Source organism: Falco naumanni, chromosome Z (assembly GCF_017639655.2).
Source record: "Falco naumanni isolate bFalNau1 chromosome Z, bFalNau1.pat, whole genome shotgun sequence".
In the NCBI taxonomy this organism is placed as follows: Eukaryota; Metazoa; Chordata; class Aves; order Falconiformes; family Falconidae; genus Falco; species Falco naumanni.
The window spans coordinates 74194501-74217385 of NC_054080.1; the positions used below are offsets into that span (position 1 = coordinate 74194501).

Sequence of the window (22885 nt, forward strand, 5' to 3'; positions counted from 1 at the left end):
ATCAGATTTAAATAATATAATTTCAAATTTATGATGATCAGGGTAATCATTGCTGAGGTCCAAACTGGGAGCTGAAAGTATTGTTGAATATAGTGCATGATACTTGAAGCTTTAAGCATTTAATATTTTCTGAGCTGATTGTGCTCATGAATGGCTTCAGTACAGGCAGCCCAATAATGTATGTTTGTTTGGTTTTTTTCCAGCTCTTTATTCCATAGACTAAGTGAATAGTTCTAGCCATAACTCTTCCGGTTGTGAAAACTATTCAGACTTCGAAAACAGTTTGTCATTGAAGTGTGGGTTGTCACTGAGGGGGATGCTCTTGCCTTTTGCTTTCTGTCCCAACCATGTTCCTTCCCTTTCCTGTGCTGTCTCTGAAATTTGTTCACCAGCTTAGCAAATCAGATGAGGAAGAGTGATCCTTAGCTTTCAGACATACCACTTTCTCACCCAGCTGACTGCACAAATACTACTACGGGCTCAAGAGAGAGCAGTGATATGCTTCAATGGTGTAAAAAAAAATACTTTCTCTTCAGTAGCAGTTCAGGCTTTGTTTGGTTGCATTCTTGTGTTTGGTCCTCAAATGGCTAAAAATGAAGACATGGCAGGGGATGCACCTTCTCCAGTTATGTGGTTTTATGTGAGGTTAAAAGAGATACTGTGACATTGATTTGAAAGGTCAGTAGAACTGAAATGAATCTAAGGATAATTAATTGAAGTGGTGTGCAGAAAGTAGTGGTTTGAATGAGGTGCTTGTGCTGGGAAGGTAATTAAACACTGGGATGTCATTTTGTCCTCAGTTTCTTTTCCTGCTTTCCCCCCCTGCCCCCGGTATTTCTCTCTACCACTGCTAGTACCTCTGAGAAAAGATACCTGAATTTATGTATATACAAAGCGTAAGTCTCTTCCTCAGTATTGAAATAACTATTCAAAGTGAGCATTCAGGTATAGTCTCCCTTTGGGACATTGGCAGTGTAAATGAGAAAAGTAGGCTTGTCATGGTTTAACCCCAGCTGGTAACTAAGTGCCGCGCAGCTGCTTGCTCACTCCCTCCTTACCCAGAGGGATGGAGAGGAGAATTAGGAGAATTGGAATGGAATGTAAGCACAAAGGTTGAGGTAATACAATTTAATACTTGAAATAAAATAAAAAATCCCCAGTAATAATGATAACAATTATAATGAAAGGGAGAGAGAAGGGGAGGGGAATGAAATCCAAATGAAAGGAAGAAAACAAGTGATGCACAACACAGTTGCTCACCGCCTGCTGACCAGTGCCCAGCCTGTCCCTGAGCAATGATTGGCAGGCCCTGGCCACCCCCCACCCCCCAGCTTATATACTAAGCATGACTTTCCATGGTAGGAATACCTCTTTGGCTAGTTCAGGTCAGCTGTGTGCCCTCCCAGTTTCTTGTGCCCCTCCAGCCTTCTTGCTGACAGAGCCTGAGAAGCTGGAAAGTCCTTTACTTATTATAAACATGACCCAGCAACAACTAAAAATATCAGTGTGCTGTCAATTTGTTCTTACACCAAATCCAAAACACAATACCAGCTACTAAGAAGAAAATGAATGTCCCAGCTAAAACCAGGACAAGGCTTTTCACTAATTGTGCTACGCAATGTGAAAGTCAGTCCCACACATATAATTTATACCAGCAGACCTACTCAATTTGCTTTGCACAATTCTACAAATGACCTAAACTAACTTTCAAAGTGTTTTTTTTTTTTATCCCAAGTTCCACATTTGCTTTAGTTAGCCCACTATTGTTGACAACTATTTGTTCTAATTCTCATCTTAACAGGAGGAATGAACCTCGTATGTTGTAAGGTGTCCAAACCATATTTTTATTATGTTGGCATGTAAATTTGGTGAGGGTGACTAATTACTCTTCAATAACTTCCCAAAATGCCAGCAGTCACAGAATATTTTCCAATATGTTTGTCATCTGTGATTTCTGAGAATATACCATAAAAAGTCAGCTACGTATTGGAAAGAATAGATGCCAAGGGAGAAACTCTTGTTTGGGAAAGCTAAACACTTATTTGTGTGTAAAACAAACCAGTAATTTTATGTCTACGAGCTTTTATATTGCTATGGCGGACACAGTATTTGAATGTTATTCATGCAGAGGTAAGAAAAGTAGTAGCAGATTCCAGCAGAGTTTAGGAAGTCTTGATTTTTCTTTCAGCATCCAAGTGGAGCTGGTTGAATTCTTCTAACTGTAAACTCCGAATTTACTGTTTGCTAAATTGAAAGCTTTCTTTAAATTGTGCCTCCTAGCTGAGAAACCCTGAAATTAGGGGTTCTTGGTAGGCTGCCCGATGTGTTGCCTCAGAGCTAGGACTTCCAGGTTCCTCGGGAGCTATAACTTTTTATCTTGGCTTTCTGTTACTTTCCAAGTTGGCCTGTTGCCCTTCTGATGGTGCTACCATGGCTGGAAAAGGTTAAACCAACATTTTATTTCTACTGCCTCTATATGAAATTTCAGAAGTTGCATGCTTTGCTAGATTTTGAGATCTTTTTATTTGTCTTTTGTAGAAGAGTTTGGAATTTTCTGAGGACAGGAATTCTTCAGGGGTTTGGGTGGCTGTAGTGATATTTCTCCATCAGAAGGTTCCTCTTCGATTGATTGGTTTATTTCAGTTTGGTTACTGTAGATCATTTGTTTTGTTTTTAAGTAGAGGGTGCTAGGTCAGAGTTTAAGGGGTATTCTTAAGTCTGAATGTTAAATGAAAAGGCTTTTAGTAATGTAAGTGTAGTCAGGGCAGTGTTACATGCATTACCTCAGGGAAGCTCTGCTATTGTGGTTCTTCACAAATGTAAGTGGAGTCTCAGTCAGAGCCAAGACTTCGACCTAACACTAATCGCTAATACTGAGTATGAGTTTGTGTGGATCTGAGAATGGGCCTGAGGAAACTGTTGCTGCTAAAATACAGAAATTTATTTTGGTGAGCAGGCTGTTCGAACTACCAATTACCTTGACAGACTATTGAATGGCTTTATGATGCTTTTTTAAAAAGACTTATAAAGCTGATTTCCATTTGCTGTGGTTCTGTGCTCTGCAGAGTAATCTGCAATAGCTTGAGATTCACTGGGTTAGATCAGGAAGTGCGTTGGCTACTACAGTCTGTATTGTGCTGTGTTGTTCTGTGAACAGGTGGCCTTAACCAAGTAAGTGAAACACGTAATTTGTTTTATTGTCCTGTATGTATCTTGAAGCCTCAGGGTTGGAACTCTGCAAGCTCCTTTTATTTTCTTTTTTTCTTTTCCTTTCTTTTGAATCTGAGATTTTCTTGGATTTTTCAGTGCTCCCCTATCTTCTGGTCTGTGCCAGGCGTAGCGGAACTGCTGCTCACCTATTCTGAGTTAAATGAAGAATTGGGGAGAGAATGTGTAATTTGTAGTGGGATAAGATTTTTAGGAACTCTGATGCGAAAACCAAAGTATTCTAAGTAAAAGGTTACCTGGTCTCCTGTAAGTCTTGTACTCAGTTTTCTGAAAGAGGTAATTCCCTTTTTTTAAACTTCACTCTAATCCATTAAGGTTTACTTCTCTGTCAATATTTTGAGAGGAAGTCTATAAACATAAAATGGCATCTGCAATTTAATTGCATTTTTTGCACTTGTACTGCTGCGTGGCTTTAATTTGCACTTGGGAAACAGAAAATTTTGAAGTTTCTTTGGGTTGTTTTTTGAGGGGTTTGGGTTTTTTGTTTGTTTTAAATAGAGCTAGTCTGACAATTGCCTGGAAGCTGAGTACAGCAATGTTGAGGCAACTGGATACTCCATGAAGGCTGGTTGTTTTGTGCTTAAGTTGGTGTTTTTGAAGTTCTGTACAATTTCTTAAAGCAGCACCAATTATGTAGAAATTGTTACACCTGTTTGGCACTGATATTTGCCAAATACCTTCAGACATGTCTAGTTATGGTAGTTTTCTTGTTCTGATTTTTTTATATGCTTAGTAAATTGTGGTCATTGCTGCAGTGCCCTTTAGGATCAGAGATGGAGAAAGCGTTGTCTTAATCTGTCTTTTTTAAAAAACATTTTTACAAATAATCTTTGAATTACAAAATCTCTCCAGTAATTTATGTGTTTAAAATATCCAGAAATTTAGATTTTTAGTATCTTGAAAAAACAGGAATCTGTGTTCTGTGGAAGTGTACTTCAGTATTTCTGCAATAGCTCTAACTCTGTAATACTTAATACTGGGTGCTTCCAACAGAATATTTACCTGGTATTGTCAGAACTAGTGTGTACATGTTTTCTCTCTCTATAAGCCTATCTAGCCATGGCTTTATTATAGCATAAACAGATGATCCCAGTAGGTTTTTTACTGCTGGGGTGTTAATTTTTGAGCTGCTGAAAGACATTTTGTTTCTTTGTGCAGGAGTTCACATACTTTTTATTGATCTTTACAATTTTTTGCAACTCCTAGGACCCTACTCCATTTAAGGTATAGCTTTGTGAAGTTTGAGAGTCAGGGATCTTGGAGGCAAACTGGGAATATTGTTACAGAATAATGTAACTTAAAGTTAAGGGACATTGGTAGGATGGTTTGCACTCAGGATCTCTTCCCTGTCGCTTCCTTCCCTACAGGGTATGTGTATGAACACCGCTTTCTGATGCGCTCTGCATGCCAGCATCTATAGGAGACTGGGTCTTAGCATACATTTACAATATTTTTTTATGGTTTGCAGATGTGAACTGGGGTATTCGCTACAGTAAGTAGGAAGAAGCTGCCTGCACTTGAGCTTTGCCTAGCAGAGCTAGACCCAGCCTATTAGTATGGATTATTTGCTTGTATGTCTGCTAATGTATCACGCGGCGTTGTCCCTCTTGGATTAGAGACAAGAATAAAATGGCTGCTCACTGTATGTAGTGTAAATACTTTGCTGTATTGTCTGTACCATCTGTGTGAACAGGTCAAAGGAAATCCATGAGGGACACAGAAATTCAGATCTTCATAAACCTGGAAGTCATAAGTTAATGTGTTACATTGACGTACGGAATTAAACTCTATAACTCGAAAGTTATAAAGTAGGTATGTTTATTGCGCACAGATGCACGGGGGATTGCTCCACCACAAGCATGCATGCCCAAAGTGACATTTATACAATAAAACAAATGAATATTTAATTAACGCCTATACGTATTCGTTACCTAAACCCGCTTACTCTCGCTTCGTATGTTAATTAGCTTACAGTCCTTTGCCTGGACTGTGGTGGTCTTGCAGGTTTGTAGGTGATTCATGTCCTTGTGAGCATCCTATCTTCTCCAGCAAGGAGACTTAGCTCTCCCTCTAGATAACATTGGAATGTCTCTCGTCCTTTTCTCATCCTTTTTATAAATAGCCCCTCTGTTAGAGGAAGAAGAGTAGGTGTCTCCTCAGAGCTGTGTGGCTATGTGACCAGACACCACACCCGTGACCAGTCACCATACCCACATTCCTTGAGCAGACATATACAATCACAACCGATGTCCATTGTCCCCATTTCACACTATTATCCATATCAATGTTTTGCACAAAGAGGAGGTGGGGAAGGGGAGTGCTGTGGAAAGGAGTGTCAGAGGTTTGGTGATGTGCAAGTGCAGCTGAGGAGGCAATGAAAAAGCAGGGAGTGCAAGATAAGGTAGGCTGGGTAACACTGAGGCACAGGGCCATCTTTGGGAAATGGACTATTTAATAAGTCTTGAGTGAGAGTGTCAAGTGATTAGTGTCTAACTGAACAGGAAGACCTGTGTGAGCTGGAAATTGGGTAAAGGGCATAGGAAGAGGATAAAGTAAATACATGCAGCAGGAGGTGGTGGGAGAGAAATGGCCTCGTCACCATGGATTTTGAATAACTTACTCTTAAAGCAGAAAGAGTATCTTAGTGCTCTGTGCTTTGCTGTGCCTGGGAGGAAAGTTGAGATTTCAGAGTTAATATAGTGACAAGTTTTTATAAACTTTATTCTCATTTTCCTTATGCTTGTCTAGCAAAATTATTTCTTACCTGAAAATTTCTAGGTCAGGTCTGATGAAAAATGCTTTTGTACTATGTTTGTGTAAATAAACATGACAGTTGTAAACATTCTTTTGATCTTTGAATCAACGTAGATTTAAAATTGTCCTGCAAGCTATTCATAGCTTTTAGTGCTATAGCAGTGTGATTGCTGTCAGATAAAAATAATTCCCTGCCTTGTAAGGCTTTTTTTTTTGTCCCCTGCTGCTTAGCATCTTTTAATAAGTATTTCATTGAGTTAGGATGTTTATAACATTACAAAAGACTTGTAGGAAGACTAATAAAGTAAAAATATTTGATGTTGTATTTGAGAAAACTAGTGCTGTTTAAGAGCACTAAATAGTGGAATGATTTGCGTCTGTAAATAGTGCACTTTGATCTTCAGTCTAAGTGTTTTGAGACTGTTAGACATTTGGAATAACAGTGAGAACAGTGTTAAAAGGTCAAACCAAATCCCTGTCTTGTTCCATAACCTGTAATGGGCAATGACCAGGCCACATTCAGGGGATGGGTGAGTATGGAATGATGACTCCTCCTGCAGTGTGCACTGACGTCAGCTGGGTGGGAGCTTCCCAGACTACGTGTGGTTTACAGATCCATTGCTGTCTGTCAGATTTCATTGTCAATCTCCTATGAATGTAACTATCTTTTAAAATTGATTTTTAAAAACTTTTGCCTTCCTGTAAAAACAGTTGAATAGAAACACAGACTTTTCTAACCTGTGAGCTAGCTTCATTTTTTCTCCACAGACAAGGACTAAAAGGTTGTAAAAGTTTCGTGTGCAAATAGTATATTATTCTATATTGCTGTTTTTCCTCTCTGTATTTTATTATTCCTTTCACTCCTCTTTTTTTCTTCAGTGTCCATCTATAGCCTCTTTAATAGGCAGTAGTTCAGTAATGCTGAGCACTGTTCTCTTTTATGCACCATTTTTTAGTTATGCTATATGCCATATAAAGTAGGTGTCAAGAAGCTGTTTGCAATATTGAAAATAAACGTCTGCTTCTACTCATCTTCACTTACACTGAGAAGTTTGAGTTAATTTACAAGATGGTTTTCTTACTCTTGTGTGCTAAACTGACCTTTTGTGAAGGCTCTTTCAATTGTCTGAGGTCTTTGCAGTAAGTGCCAAAACCAGTCAGTCAATCTGCCTGAACTATCTGGAAAGATAAGTATAATGGATTTAGAAATGTTCAGAATGACACTTAACTGTTATAAAATACCTCCTTCCTCACTGTGTGGATAGCAGTATAATCTCTGTGTATTGAAATATGATGTTCCTTTTGCTAGTAGATCACCTGCAAACTCAGAGCCTGGAGAAAAAGAAAAAGGTGGTGACGCCGTATATATTCTTACGACTTTAACATCATCTGGCCCACTAGAACAAGCAGTCCCATTTATGAAGAATATAATCTTTTTGAGCTGCCTTTCAGGATCACTTCATTAAAAACTGTTGGGTGATTGTGCAGTCTCCATCCTTGGAGGTTTTCAAGACTTGCTTGAATAGAACCCAGAGCCAGCTTGACCTGGCTTCATAGCTGAACCTGCCTTCAGCAGGAGGTTTGACTAGAGATCTCCCGTGTTCCCTTCCAACCAGAATTATCCTATGATCCTGTGTTTCTCTGCAACCCACATCCTCTGGCCGTGTATGTTGAATAACTGCTGGAGCAGAGGAGTTTACAACTGGTAATTGCTGCTGGGAGTGGTGTAGTCGAGCACTTAGTTGAAAAATACTCACTTTAAAAATACATATTCAGTTTTCATTACTAAACAAAGAGGGGGGAAATCTAGCACTTTAATTGTTTGCATAATAATAGAACGAGTTTTTGTGAATAGGAAGAAGTGCTCAGCTGTATGTTTGTGCAGTAGATTTTCAGTTTGCATATGTGTTGTCTGATTAAAAATAAATAAATCTGAAATATTAGAATGTAGAAGTAATCTCTCTGGATTTTTTATTTTTCCTTTCTCATCAAGCAAATACTGTACCTTATCTTGCATGTTTGTTGGCAAAGAAATATCTGATGCCAACCAAAATCTTAATTTACAGAATGACTGACTTAAGAGAATAGCTGATGCTCACAAAATACCAGCTCCAAGTAGAATGCTGATTAGATAACTTCCCAAATACCGTTCCAACCTTACATTCATGACCTTTTAAATAAATATTTGTGACGTATTTCAGTAATTACTTTCTAGAGATTCAGAGCTTTTGTAGACTTCTTGGAAGCATTGGTCATCTATATAATACAGCTCTTGAAAAAAGTTAAGTGCTAAATGGAAACAAGTATTATAATGTTCCTGGAAATCTGTATTTTTGGCATGCATTAGTTAGGGACTGGTTTGTAAGTTCAACGGATTTCAGATGTGTGCATTTTTATACATGGACAGCTTTTACCTGTGAACAGAATAAAATTGAAGTGCTCTTGATTCAACCTAGTCTTTGTTATTGGTTAAGAGAAATTTTATGAAGGGGAGCACTCCCTCCTGTTTCTGTTCCCCGCTTCCTTTTCAGCACTTAATCACTAGAGAAGTTTTGGAAGGTCCTTCTGGATGATATCAAGTGTTTCTGCAATCGTTTCTCAAAAGACAGAATGTTAAATGACAAAATAGTAGCTGTTCTGAATATTTGCTTGAAAACATTTGTCTTTTATTTTACTATATTCGAGGTAAAAAGATCTGTTCTGTCATTTGTGCTGATTGCCGCATTTGTGTTCCAGTATACTCCATATTTTATTTAATACCAATTTTTAGGTTGTTACTACTTTATCAGTGCCATATTATTTACGGATACTAAATGACATTAATATTTGTCAAGAAACTCAGATAAGCCTGTGTGATGTTGGTAATGCCAAACACTTGATATCTTAAAAATGTAGTAAGTTTATTTTGAGTATGTGTAAACCATGCTTTATGTCTCACAGTTCTTAATACCTCAGTTACATATTGTATAATTTCCTGAGGTTTCCCTGTTCTTCAGAGAGGTGAGACCAAGTGTCAAAACTAATAGGGGATGAGTCAGTTTCTGTTCCATGTTTCAGTGCAGGAATGGTTGTTGGCTAGTGATGCTACTTCAAAAGTGTTTGAAGGCAGGAGAACTGACTGGAGAATGCAGTAAGCCTCTTTTTCTGTTCCGCTTTCAGGTGGAGATAGAGATAACTTACTGTCTTTCATTCTTCACAGGGTTACACATCATTCTGGAATGATTGCATCTCCTCAGGATTGCGTGGCTGTATGTTAATTGAATTGGCATTGCGAGGACGTCTTCAGCTAGAGGCTTGTGGAATGAGGCGTAAAAGTCTATTAACAAGAAAGGTAAGTGGGGGAAGATGATCCATTGACTTTTGTGCCATGCTTCAGGCAATACAGCAACTATAAATTACAACTGATTACAAGGAAAATACTTTTTTTAAATTTACATGGGGATTGAGATTCTGGGTACTGACCAAAGTTAAATGCACAGAGTTGAGTGTTTCAATGGCAAGCTGAAATGCCTTGGAAAATCTTCTGTACATGTTCTCTGCTCCCATTTGTTCTCTTGATGCGTTACTGGTGCTGTTGGGAACCGAGCAGTTATTGCTCAGAGCCAGTAGCACCAGTGGTAATCTGCTGAAGGAACTGATGTGTGCAGTGTTGGTGAGATGTGGGCTGATGCTGGAGGGGAATGGCAAGCTGACAGCCTACCAAATGTATCCTGCAAGACCCCTGTTCAGTTCTGGTGTACACCATGCTTGCAGTGCATGGGAAGGAAATGATCCTTGTGTCTTGGGCCCCTGAGAACACTAAACTGTATCTACTTTAAGCATGTGACTGTTGTGTTAGATTTGTTGTACTCACTGACCTTCAAGATGGCCAAACATTTAAGGTCCTTTATTGCGTTAGGTTGAAAGTTTGAGGCCTTAATTTACTACTTTTGCTGCTGGATTTTTCCTTTGAACAACATGTGCAAAGTCACACTGTTTGAAAAATTTTTACATCATCAGCTGTTAGAGGACACTTGTAAAATAAGCTCATTGAAAACTTCGTCAAATGTTGTTTATCCACCACAGATAAATTCTCTTTTGTGTCACATTTCCCTGGCAATATTAACTTTTGCTAATCTATTTAAAGGAAAGCTTACAAATTCCCCAACCTTCTTCCCACTTCCTCCTCTTCTGAAGAATCAAACCTCTGTTCAGATAAACAGCTGCTACTTCTTTTAGCTTCATTTAAGCATATTCAGTATTGATTAGCTTGCAGAATTTTTTTTTCCTTCAAAGCTTTTGGCTCCTTAGGTATTCAGGAATGTTCTTTAGCAGTTATTTTCATTCTGTGCAAACCTTGTCAGCTCTAGCTACCTGAAATGTTAACTATGGGGCTTTTCTTAGGAAAATGGAAAAATAACCCATGTGTATCTTCAGTAAAGAATACAAGCAAAATTATTGTCATCTTTGGTGGTTAGTTTTGTGGGTTTTTTCTTATGGGTTGGGGGGGGGGGCAGGTAGGAGCCTTGTTAAAACTTTGATCATGTGGTTTTGGGAGTTGGTAGGTGTGTTTGTTTCTTCTCTGTCTGCACCCTGGCCCTTGCTGAAGGAAATCTAGAAGCCACCCAATATTAAAGGCTGTGTTCTTTCTGCTGTTACAAGGCAATTGAGAGATTTCTTTTTGCAGGCAGGAGTGTTCTATGAAAAAGGCTTTAATTTAAAATTCAAATGACTATTGGTTTCTGCCTAAGTAATTTCTTGCAAATAAAATCACTAACTGCTGATCTATATGAGGTTTCTTCTCCCTCTGTTATCACCTCTCTCTCAGTTCAGAAATAATTCTCATGACTGACTTGTGTCATTTTGTATCTTCTTTGAAGTGTTGTGTCAACAAAGATTTCAGTGTTGTTTCTGTGTTGCCTAGATTTAAGTGTCTTAACTGTATGAAGTGTCTTTCTGGTCCCCCTTTTGCAGGCTTTGCTCCCCTTGTCCTCAGCTTTGGCTGTGAATTAAATACTGTGCTTTAGTGAGTGGAATGGACTGTGTAGTTGCATACAAGGTTGTGAATCAGTGGCAATAACATTTTCTATAGTTTCTGCCTCCCAGGCTAGCTTTTCTTCCTCCTCACCCGAGGTCCATCCTCAGATTCGTGGGAAGGTAAAACCTCCTTAAAACTCAAAGCTTTGATTTGTGAATCTTCAAGCCATGGTCTGAAGGGAGGAGTTTAGACTTCAGTTATTTTAGCGTGTTTTGCAGCTGTGAAGGGTAGTCCTCTCTTTGTGAAGAGGCTTATTGGAGTCTCTTGGGTTGTTCCTAGCATTTGTGCAGGCTTGTCAGGTAACCCCCTCTGGCTGAAAACTAATTCACTACTTTGATCAGTTTAGTTTTTACTTGTATTTCTTGATATTATCATCAGGTGAGGCACAAAGTGAGACTGCTGGCACAAGCGGTAAGGTGAGAACAAGAAGAGAGTAGAACTAGTTACTTGGGCAGTAGTATGGATTTATAACCAACTAACTGTCATCTTGCTCATACAGCTAACTTGAAAGTTTGCTAGCTACAATGGTTTTTACTTAGAGCCTTAAATCAGGTGGATCTTTACTGATAATTTTTTGCAGTTTCTAAGAATGGAAATTTTCTAATTTCAGAATGGATCAAACTATATTAAATCCATGCTTGGATGGCATAGACAAATGAGACTGAGAAACTGACAGACAAGGATTGGATAGATGTTAGTGAAGCTTTGAAAGTCAGTACGACGTTATTTTATGTTGCAACATCCTCTTGAGTTTGGCTTAAGAGTATGTAATCATTGCATCGTTTTGGAGTTCTAGCTACTGGTATCTATTTTAGAAACAAATAAATGAATGTTGAGGTTTATATGTAAATAATTTCTAAGATTAGTGGTTATTGAAGATGGGAAATGGTACTCTGTGCTACCTAACAGCCTCAGAAAGCAAACCAAATCATTAGAGTTCTTAAAAACAAAAGAAATCCCTTCAAATCCTTGGTGTATTAACTTCAGTATTTTCTAGCTGACAATTCTGAGTGATTCATGCATGAGTGAATTTTTGTATTAGAACTAAATAATGAAGTTTACTTAAAAATCAGTGCAAGAAGTGCTAAATCTTTAGCACTGCTTAATTGCAAAGCTTCGTTGTGGAAAATGCAAATTAAATATTCTGTACAATTTAAATTTCCTCAACAATTGGATACAAAGCAGATCTAGTACCTGATAAATCACTGAAAAATGGGAATAAAGAAAGAGTTCTTGCAATAGGCGAAGGACCATCATCTCTGAAGAACCAGGAGCTTAGCTTCTTTCTTTACCTTAGCTCTTCTGTTAAAGAGAGAAAATAATCTCCCTCTTGCAGATGTGTAATCTTCTGTGGTGATCCAGTTCACAAGATCGGCAACCTTCTTGATTTGCCACTCTTCCTGTGCTGTTACACCTCTCTTGTGCTGTTATGCCTCTGAAGAGAGTTAGCCAGGAAGCATTCATCAATGAATCGTTCAAGAAACAGCAGATCCATGAAGCTGGAGAGAGGTGGTTGAGCTTCTGCTGTTGCCTTGTGCCACATCCGTGTGGTGGGAGGGGGAGGAGTAGAGAAATACCATGGAAGTGTGAACCAAAATACTTTTGTTTGAGGGGAAGGGTAATCAGAAGAATCTGTGCGGTGAGTATTCAGTGTAGCAGAGAAATGAGAAGAAGCAATGCTATATGCCTGGCTGCAGACAACAGTAAAATTAGAAACAAAATCCCTGTGTATTGTGGCTTCACGAGAGCTTATGGAGTCCTAACAGAGTTGCATGGTGGAGTCTGTTCCTTACAGCTCTTACCTCTAAATGCCTGTATGTTTAGGGTCGTACTGTTGTGGTACACTATATTCAGGCTGGCTTCTTAAACTTCTTTGCAGTGGTAGAAAAAAAAAATCTTAACCCCAAAAAAGCAAGGAAAGCTGTTTTCTGAACTTTAAAAAAAAATGTTACATATATCTTAGACTGAAGAGCTTTTTTTCTCTTCAGTGAGGTAGGTTTTGTTTTTCCTTTTTCTAATAATAAAGAACCTATTGGTCAAAAAGATGACTTCATCTTAGCTGTTAAGTGAGATGGTGAGTAGCAGGCTCTCAGATGCAGCAGACTGGAGCTATCCAGTGTAATCATGTGGGACACTTCAAAGAAATGAAAGTACTGCTGGAATGTCAGTTTTAAAAAGAAGTAAAAATAAGTTGGGTGTCTTTAGGCTAATTAAAGAAATATCTGATAGGTAGCTATTAATAGCCGCAATCCAGGAGCTTTAAAACCCAACTTAAAGTATGCTGTTACATAATTAAAGAACAGAAACTTCCAAAATACAGAATTTTTATATGAAATTGGAAGATAGGTATTATCATCATATGTAGTTAATGGAGGGTTTGAGTGATGCTGTGGTGCAAGCTTGTAAATCAGGAAGATAAAAATGCATTGTTCTGTGATTAGTCTTAAACAGGGATTGCCTGTTAAAATGTAGTTGTATTCTTAAAACAAGTATCTGAGATTTATGGTTGGAGTGATCTCCAGCTCCCCAAAACATATCTCAAGAGACTGTTTTAATCTTGATGCATTAACAGATAATGAGGTTTCTCTGGACCCTCCCTGGCAGATGTTTAGTCTTAAAAGTCTCCACTGAATGCAGTTCGGCAGCTCCCTGGATGTTTAATTTGCTGGTATCTTTTATTTTTCCCAAAGTAGGCACCCTAAACTGTTGTTTGATACTCTCTATGTAAAAATATCTGATATGTTTTCTTTTTAGATCTAAACAAACTTTGTTCTTTTTAGCCTGACATTTGTGGATAGGTTCATTCTTGCTGATTTTTATTAAAAATATTAGTTTCTATGCTTCATATATGCCATCTAAATCAGAAATAGTATTCCACCTATGACCTGTTAGACTCACAAAGATCTCTCCAGCAGTTTTCCTTTTCATTTAATCTTATACACATCTCCTGTATTTTGCCAGTATTGAAGCTTTTCTACCATTGCAACTAATTTCAATGTTATCTAGAGACCCTATGAAATTGTCTTGTATTCCTCTATTGTTTGTAGTAAGGATTATTAGAACTACAGAACAGAACTAAACTTGGGATGTGTTTCAATAGGACACGTAAAGCTTTTCCAGGACACCTTTCTGACTACTGTGAAGTGTTATAGAAAAATGAGAGCTTTCACTTGCTTCTTCTCTTGTATATATGGAATTGTGTTGGTTTAGTTTTTCTGTCAATTGCATGTTATCTTTTTACCCGATACTTTTGAAGTGCTAAGTTGTAAAACTATTCAAATTGCCAGATTTAGTCGTCATTTTCATCAATAGTTTTGACACTGTAGTAAATCATCTTTTCCTAAAGAAAAACAGATTTTATTATTATTTGTTTTTATTCAAACACTCACTTGGACTAATTTGATCTTCATGTTTTCATTTGGTGCTTTTGTTTTTCTAAACCAGAAAAGGTTGTATTTGTACGTGGTTTAACTATTTATGTTGGTAAACAAGCAGTTACTCAAATTCTTAGATTTTATTACATTACTGTGAATTTCTTTGTTGTTCAGTGCTCTCTTGACATAAGAGCTCAAATAATTTTAGAAGTTACTTAATAAAAATGATAATCTCATTTAGTATTGCATATTATGGAGTTCATTAGTACATACCTATTTTGCCTAATATGTGTGTTTTAAGTGCTATGAATGGAATGTAGTGTTGCTGGTCAATGTTTTCTTCAGAGCTGTAAAACTTACATGTTCTCTTGAACCTATTTTTATCCATGACTATATAGAAGAAAACCAGTTCTCCTGCTTTTTCAGTTTGTAATTGATTTCTCAATTTGTTGTGCCCTAATTGTTTAACTGCAGTATTTTTAATAAATAGACTTGAGGCAGTAAAATAGACTGCCATCAGAGAGCAGTTTAATACTGCAGTATACTTCGTTTTGGGGAGGAAGTGAAGGGCCTGGCTGGGTTAGTGGATTATCTTTCTTAAAAAAATCAGGTATTAAGTATGTTCTTAATGCTGTAGTTTTAGTCCAGTAGGGTTAATTTAAGTTGTAGATAACCTAGGACTTAACATAGCTTTGTAATACTAGATTTTTTTGAAAACTAGGTTATTTTTTTAAAGTTGCATATTCTTAGAGATGGTTCCTTATTTTTAAAACTTCCTTGGTTTTGATAACAGATAAATTTTTCCAGGTTTTACTGGTGGATGTTTATGGTATATAAATTCAGTCAAAATATTGACAGCATTTTATTCTGTCCTAGGTGATTTGCAAGTCGGATGCTCCTACAGGGGATGTTCTTCTTGATGAAGCTCTGAAACACATAAAAGAGACCCAGCCTCCTGAAACAGTTCAAAATTGGATTGAACTGCTTAGTGGTAAGCCTTGGACTTAATGTACTTGCTTTTTTTCCCCCCCAATAAATCTAATTATCTGACATGACTGGAGATTATACTGTAAGGTTTTTGGGGAGAAAGTATGCAAAAAAGTTAATTAGTCTGTCCTCTGGGTTAGTCTCTTGTTGATTGTAGCCTTTAATCAAATACAAGTAACTGTTGCTTTTGATTTAACTTGGTAGTGAAGGGATCTATATGCAGGTGTCAGAGGACATCAGAATCAGTGGAAGGTGCCTCTTCCACAGAGTTTAGAAGTAAATCAGGACTGCACCCTGGAGATACAACTGCCTTTCTCTGTAATTGGAAATGAGGGTTAGTGGAAGTTCAGGGTATAGGTGCATGGTTTCAGTATTCAGGTCATTTGTTAAAGAAAGGAGATACAGAGTCTGCCACTCAGTTGTAAAAAAAGTCAGTAGTTCTGTTTTTCCATTAACTAGAGAAATGTAATTCAATATTTTCAAATTTTCTCATTGTTTAAAACAAAGTCTTCAAGTTGAGTACTTTGCCCACGGCTGCTCTTGTAAAGCTAGTAATTTGTGGCAAAAAAAACGTCAATTCGATTTCATCTTTACAATTACAGTTAATGTTTTTCATGTCTTGCCAACAGTTGTATCCTCAGGATGAATAAATTAAACTGAAATAAACAATGAACATCTTTTAACATGTGCTTTTATAGTTTTGTTGTTTTATTAGTTTTTTTCATTGTAGCCAGAATTCATCACCAAGATTTGTCTGTTTTTACAAAATGCATAAAATATAGCTTCCTTGGAGTAGGTCAGAGATGACTTCAGTTTTGCAAACAGTGCAGGAAGAAACCCCACTGTTTTGTCAACAACATGACTCTGGGAGGTATGGTGTAGTAAGACTTGAAGTTTTCTAAAAATATTAGTTGTAACAACCAATACATGTCCAGAAACTCAGCAAAAACCCTTCACCTTTCTCTCCGCCTTGCTTTCATGTTCTTCGTGTTTGTCCTGTACCACCTTAAACAGCCTTCCTTGCACATCAGTTCATACTCTTGTCCTTGCTTTTCCTCCTGTGTTGCTCCTTGACTATCAGACAGAGGGGGGAGACAGGAGAACAAAGCAGCCCTTGGCAGCAGGGGGCATGTCTGCTGCGAGGCCTTGCAGTTGTTCTTCCTCAGCTTTCCTTCACTTTTACAGCCTGCAAAACCAATTCATTTTTCTTGTCCCAAATATATAATTTGTGCTGACATTTCACCTTCTCTCCCAGTGTGGAGCACATCAAGTTAGTACTGACTCAAGAAAGGTCAAGTAATGAATGAACAGTATTGTAGGTTTTCTTTGAGCTGAGCTAAGCTAAAGTTTTTCCTGCCCCTGCTGAGCTCTCCCTCTGGGAAGATAGTTATTGTCAGTGCTGTGGCTAGGACTTGGATCAATCATTTTTACTTAGATATGATTATTAATTACTAGTTTCTTGGATGGCATTACAGTTCTTCACATTTCCCATCGTTTAGAGGACTGCCCTTTGAAGAAAAATATTTTGGTGTTCTGTTTATTGTGTTCTTTTTGGAAACTTTTAGAATTTTGCTTTGGGACCTGATCCAGGAAGATTGTTGGTAATTACAGCTTAAAGTAACTATGTGAGGAATGCTGCTTGAAGTTACAGTACATACGAGTTCAAAGCCATCATGGAAATAATTTATGTGGATGTGTAAAGTGGCATTTTCCAGGCTGATGGTTTTTTATAAGATAGCCTCTAACAGAAGCAGGTGTAGGAAATACAGAGGTTTGGATCAAAGTGTCAGGCATTCCTGCAGATGTAACAAACTTCCGTGTTTTGACAAGCAAATGTCTGTGTAATGGAGGAGATTGGTCACAAGGTGTCATCACAGTACTGATTTTTATTACTGTATAGCCGCATCCCCTTAACCAATGTAGAAAAATCTAGGAAATATCCTTTGCCCTGTGAAACACTGTAAGGAAACTGCACTTTTGTGTGTGTGATGGTTTCATTCATGGTCTAGCTGGGGAATCACATTCAGTGAGGTGTGGAACCTATAGGGGCATGTGTAGTTCAGGCTTGGGTGTGTTTTCAGCCTTTCGCTATGCAGCTGGTGTCGTCTCATTTGTTTACTTAGCTTGGATACAGCATATGTCATCCTCCATCACAGTGGGAGAAACCTGGAAGTCATCTGTGGTTGTTACTATTATTCATTTATAGAAAACCCCCACCAATATAACAAATACTTAAAGCTGTTTCTTCTCTGGCCTCTTAAAATGCATACACTTTTATTATATCAGGAGGACATTTTACGATAAATATTTAGGTAGGCTGGACCTAAAGTTTTGTTGTGGTTTAACCCCAGCTGGCAAACAAGCACCATACAGCCACTTGTTTGCTCCCCCTCACCCAGAGGGATAGGGAGGAGAATCAGAAAGAAATGTAAAACTCGAGGGTTGAGATAAGAACAATTTAATAATTTAAGCAGAATAAAAAGGAAAGAACAATAACAACAACAATGGTAAGGTGGGAAAAAGGATAAAATCCAGAGGAAAAGGGAGAAAGGATGCACAGTACAGCTGCTCAGCACCCGCTGACCCATGCCCGGCCAGTGCCCGAGCAACGATCCCCAGGCCCCAGCCAACCCCCCAGGTTTATATACCCAGCATGACGCCCCATGGTGTGGAACACCCCTTTGGCTGGTTCAGCTCGGCTGTCCTCGCTGTGTCCCCTCCCAGTTCCCTGTGCCCCTCCAGCCCTCTCGCTGGCAAACGGAAAAGTCCTTGACTTATGAACATTACCCAGCAACAACTGAAAACATCAGTGTGCCATCAACATTGTTCTCACATCAGCCAAAACACAGTGCTGTACGAGCTACAAAGAAAAAATTTAACTCCACCCTAGCCGAAACCAGGACAAGTTTTTAGCTTAAGTAAACTTTTAAGCAAAGGTGGATTTCTCGGTGCTTAACAATTTTAGCTTTGTCAGTAGCTATTGATGCTGATTTTGTGCTTTTTAAATTCCCTTCTCTATGCGCATAGTCATGCATTCTGAAGGGCACAATTCTCCTGCCTTAACAAAAAGCATTAAAAACAATTTTCATAGGAAAATTACAACCCCTGCCCCAAATATGCTCATGTGTACAGATAAACCCCTGCATTCACCCAGTGGGTGGTCGCTGTTTCATCTGGTGGGGGCAGGAAGGGAGAGAAAAAAACCATGAAGCAACAGAAATACACAGGGTAGGTGTGCATTATTAGCTTGTCTGTGACAGAAAGAAAGCAGTGACACTTCTTCCAGTCTCCAAAATGGTAAAAGGCTGGAATCAGGAAAGTGCGTAAGAGAGGAGGAGATGCTTAGTTTTATTTTTAATATTAAAGGTAAATTCTTTCTTCATGACTGGTTGGGATTTTGTTTTTTGTGTTGTTTTTTTTCTTCAGTACAAGACTGCTAATTTTTTGTATCCTTGATCAAGATGTGGCTTGGCTAGCATTTTGTCCAAAGTTTATAAACATACACTGCATTCCTCCAAGGAGACTCTTATGGTCTCTATGCCTATATCTGGTTAGGTCAGAGATTAGAAATCAGAGAAATGCTGACGTTAGCACAGTATCTTGGTGTATAGTCAGCTATATGGATGTGACAGCTCATTCTGCACCACAGGGAAGGGGGAAATCACTGTAATAGTACAGCTTAAACTTTACCTGACTGTTGGGGTTTTTGCTTGCTCTTTTAGGTGAAACATGGAACCCATTGAAGTTGCACTACCAACTACGAAACGTCCGTGAACGGTTAGCTAAAAATCTAGTGGAGAAAGGTGTACTGACAACAGAGAAACAGAACTTCCTTCTTTTTGACATGACTACGCACCCTCTCACCAACAACAATATCAAACAGCGCCTCATCAAGAAGGTTCAAGAAGCAGTTCTTGACAAATGGGTAAATGACCCTCACCGCATGGACAAGCGCTTGCTGGCACTTGTTTATTTAGCCCATGCTTCAGATGTTCTGGAGAACGCTTTCGCCCCCCTTTTGGATGAGCAGTATGATTTAGCCACAAAGAGAGTGCGGCAGCTTCTGGATTTAGACCCTGAGGTTGAATGTATGAAAGCCAACACAAATGAGGTTCTGTGGGCTGTTGTAGCAGCTTTCACAAAATAACTGCATTCAGACTGAAGCATTCTCTCTTGTTTCATGTAAACCAGTTGTTTTCCTTCTATTGACTATTCATGTTTTCTGTAATTTGTACCTTCTCACATGATGAATCTGCTCTTGTTTAATGGGGATTATAAGTGGTGTATTCCTTCCTTCTCTGTGTATCTGTATACAGGATTCTGCTGGTACAAGAGACTTTCCTGTTTAAAAACAACAGAAAAAGGTTTTACTGCCATATTGGCATTCCATTTCCTATTGTTTCAGTTATCGGAAATACTTTGTTTAATCTATTTTGCATCTTATTGTTGTTGAAGTGGTTTAGATCGCTGAAGGTCCATGTTGAAGTATGTCAGGACATTTTATACACAGATGTTTCAGTTATACTCAACGAACTTACTTTAAAAGCAGAAATGCCATTAATCAGCTTTGTCAAAAGTTCCTGTAAAATGCCCCATAAATTTTACTTTTCATGTAAGTCTCTTGTGTACTTATATTTTCATTAGAATGATCACTGAGTCATAAGGCTAGATAGAAAGGTCCTATTGTTTCATAAACCAGTTTTGGAATGGGATACATTCCATTATATTGTATATATAGTTCAAATTGTATATTAACAGCTGCCCCATCCTAGTATTTTGCAAGACCTACTTAGTTGTACACCTGGTGCCCCTTATTTACTGTCAGCCATTGCTGACATTGATGGAAAGAAAGGCCTCCTGTAAAGAGCATGTATGTGAAAGCTGTTTCCAGTGTCTACAGAGTTTGCCATCCAGGTATTCTCAGTCTATGCATTGCCTTTGGTAATTAATGTACAGAAAGAGATCACTTCCTATCATTGTTTGTACTTTTTTTCTTCCCCCTCCTGTATGGAAGAGGCTCATGACCAAGTACAATTCTTGAGTGCAGTTTTCAACTTTGTACACAAATTAATGTTTGTCTCGATCTTATTTTACACTTTCAAAAACAAAGTCAGTCCTAGCAGGTGTTGCATGTAAGTGGTTAGCAAGTAATGACTGCAGTTCAGATGACTTAAGATTTCTGTAATGGGATGCTTTGCTATATCTTAAATTTTTATATACAGTTATGCTGATTAGCACACTATTATAAAAATATATATATAAAACTTCGGCTTTTTAAAATTTATAGCCTCTTTGCCACTGCTTGTTATCTCCCATCGGTTTCACTGTAAATATTATGCATTGAAAAAATTAAGCATTGATTTATATATTTCTTCTTTCCTCATAACAGTGCAGATTTATAGTGGGGCTTACAGGTGTTTAGAAACTTTTTTGGTTAATGTTCAGAGCAAGAATACTAGATGGTATATAACTGTAGAGTTGAAATTTAAGGGATCCCTTAATCTGTATACTAGCTTTTTACCTACAGTAAATAAACTATGATCTTGAAAGTGCCTGAAACAGAGCAAGCATGTAATTCTTATTTTTTGTGCTAATTAGGAAGGTTTTATTGCTTAACTGAAAGCTTTAGTTAATATCCTTCTTATTAGAAAGGGAGAGTTTATATTAAGTAGATCAAACTGACCTAATCAGCGGTGTCACTCAGATCTGAAGGATTCATGGCTGAGTTAACGTGAGTGTGCAGCTGTGCCTGCCGTGGGTGGACCTCTTCTATCTTGAGCACAACTCTACAGCCTCATCTGTGACTGGACTTCTAATTTTGCATTTCATTTTCAATCATTTAGATGCTTAATGTTTTGACTTTAACAATTTGTCATACCTACATAACCTTTTTTAATAAAGGTTTTTAAAAATATGGTCCTTAACATTTAATGGCACATTGTTCTTTCATTTCTTAAATACTGTTTCTTTAGAAAAATGAAATTATATTGTAAAATTTCAAACCCTGGTTTACAAATAAAAAGACAGTGTTCTCAGTTGTAAGATGCTGTGGTTAAAACTTTGAGGAGCTTGGGCATGAACTTTGGATGTTTTCTTTTAAGCATTTCAAAATGTGATTGGTTTAAGTGGAGGAAACATGGAAGTTGCTGTGTTGCTTTTACATTTCACAGCTTGTAGAATACTTTCTGTACTTGATAGTATATGCTAACACACTGCTTTCATTCTCTTTCCTCTGATCCGTTTTCTTTTCTGTTTCTCTTTGAGAGGAGAGAAAAGTAAGTAGGTGGAAGGGTCAGAAAAATAGTGGAGTATCAGGAGCAAGTTAGGTGCACGAAACTTTCGAAGTAGCTTTGAAAATCCAAGCTACTTGCAGCATGCTTCAGACTGAAAGTATCTTTTGTAGTCCCTTTTCTGTTCTCTCATCTTCGTTCTGTGAGTATTTTGTATGTTCCTGCTGGATTCATGCTAGGTTGTGGAGTATATTGGGGTTTTGTCGCTCTTATAGCCAACATGGTTTAAAAGAAGTCACCCTTTAGTCCTTCCCAGAAAGAGGATATGGTTTTTTACTGCCTACAGTATTTATCGGCTTTATTTTCCCTCAAGATACAATATTTCTCTGTGATGGGGAGACCTTGTACTGGGTGTATCAAAGAACTTTCATGTAAGTAATGAAGGTTTTGTGAAGAGCAACAGTGGGTTTTGCTAGACGACCTGGTATAAGGCTGGATGTGCAGGGGAAATAGATCTTGAGTCTTGAGTCCTGTGTTGTGCCTCAGAAAACCTGAAGTCTCACAGGTGCTACCTAACCTTACGTCTAGCAAGAAGGGTAAGACCGGTAGGTTAACAGGAACTGATTTAGCTAACGTCCTCGCCTTTGTTGCTGGTTCAGGTTGTTATGTGATAAAATAGTTAAACACGGGAGACTGCTTTGTTCTGCTGAGATTCAAGTACCTTTTCTTCCTATAAGCTGCTGCTGCAGTTCATAGAGACCTGGGTTTAAAATGTTTTTGTCTGCTCTGGGTCCTCAGCTCTCAATGGCTGAAGTGAAGACCACTATCTAGCCTGAACTTGAATGTATGCCTCAAGGGGGAGCATACGTTATTCAGGGGTGCATTCTTTTAAAACAAACTTTAAAGTTAATGTCAATAACAGGCTTCTGACAGTTAAGTCCCCAAGCAGTACATGTATATATATATCTGTAGTTTTGCAGTCCTTGAGATTTACATCCTCCTCTTCTGTGTTTCTCAAGGTGATGCTACAGTGCCCCTGTATGGGATGCTAGTGAAACCTGTGTGCCATACACTATGCCACTGTGCTTTTGAGGCAAAAGTTGCAGAAATTGGCCGTAAAAGGCTGGTGACTGAGTGCTGATGTGTTCATGCCCATTTCTCCTACAAAGTGAAGACCTGTATTATCTAATGTGTTCTCTGTGAACTGGACTGAATCTGTACTGAAACAAAATAAAGCACCCTTTCAAGCTACGAGCTGCAGGTGGTTACTGTGTATCACATGCATGCAACACCTA

The 22885-nt window shown here is 38.2% G+C and overlaps 1 protein-coding gene across 2 annotated transcripts in view; it reads left to right on the plus strand.

Annotated features, from left to right (window-relative positions):
* The window catches only part of GOLPH3 (golgi phosphoprotein 3), a 33134-nt gene extending 10293 nt beyond the window's left edge, over positions 1 to 22841 (plus strand). The window contains exons 2-4 of one of the 2 annotated variants that reach the window (XM_040579232.1): positions 9182 to 9313; positions 15250 to 15364; positions 19083 to 22841. In XM_040579232.1, coding sequence (XP_040435166.1) covers positions 9182 to 9313; positions 15250 to 15364; positions 19083 to 19507 — 672 coding nt within the window. In that variant the 3' untranslated portion in view covers positions 19508 to 22841. Of the gene's footprint in view, positions 1 to 9181; positions 9314 to 12098; positions 12639 to 15249; positions 15365 to 19082 lie in introns of those variants that run through there. The other variant, XM_040579233.1, reaches the window with a different exon arrangement.
* Positions 22842 to 22885: the final 44 nt, after the last annotated feature.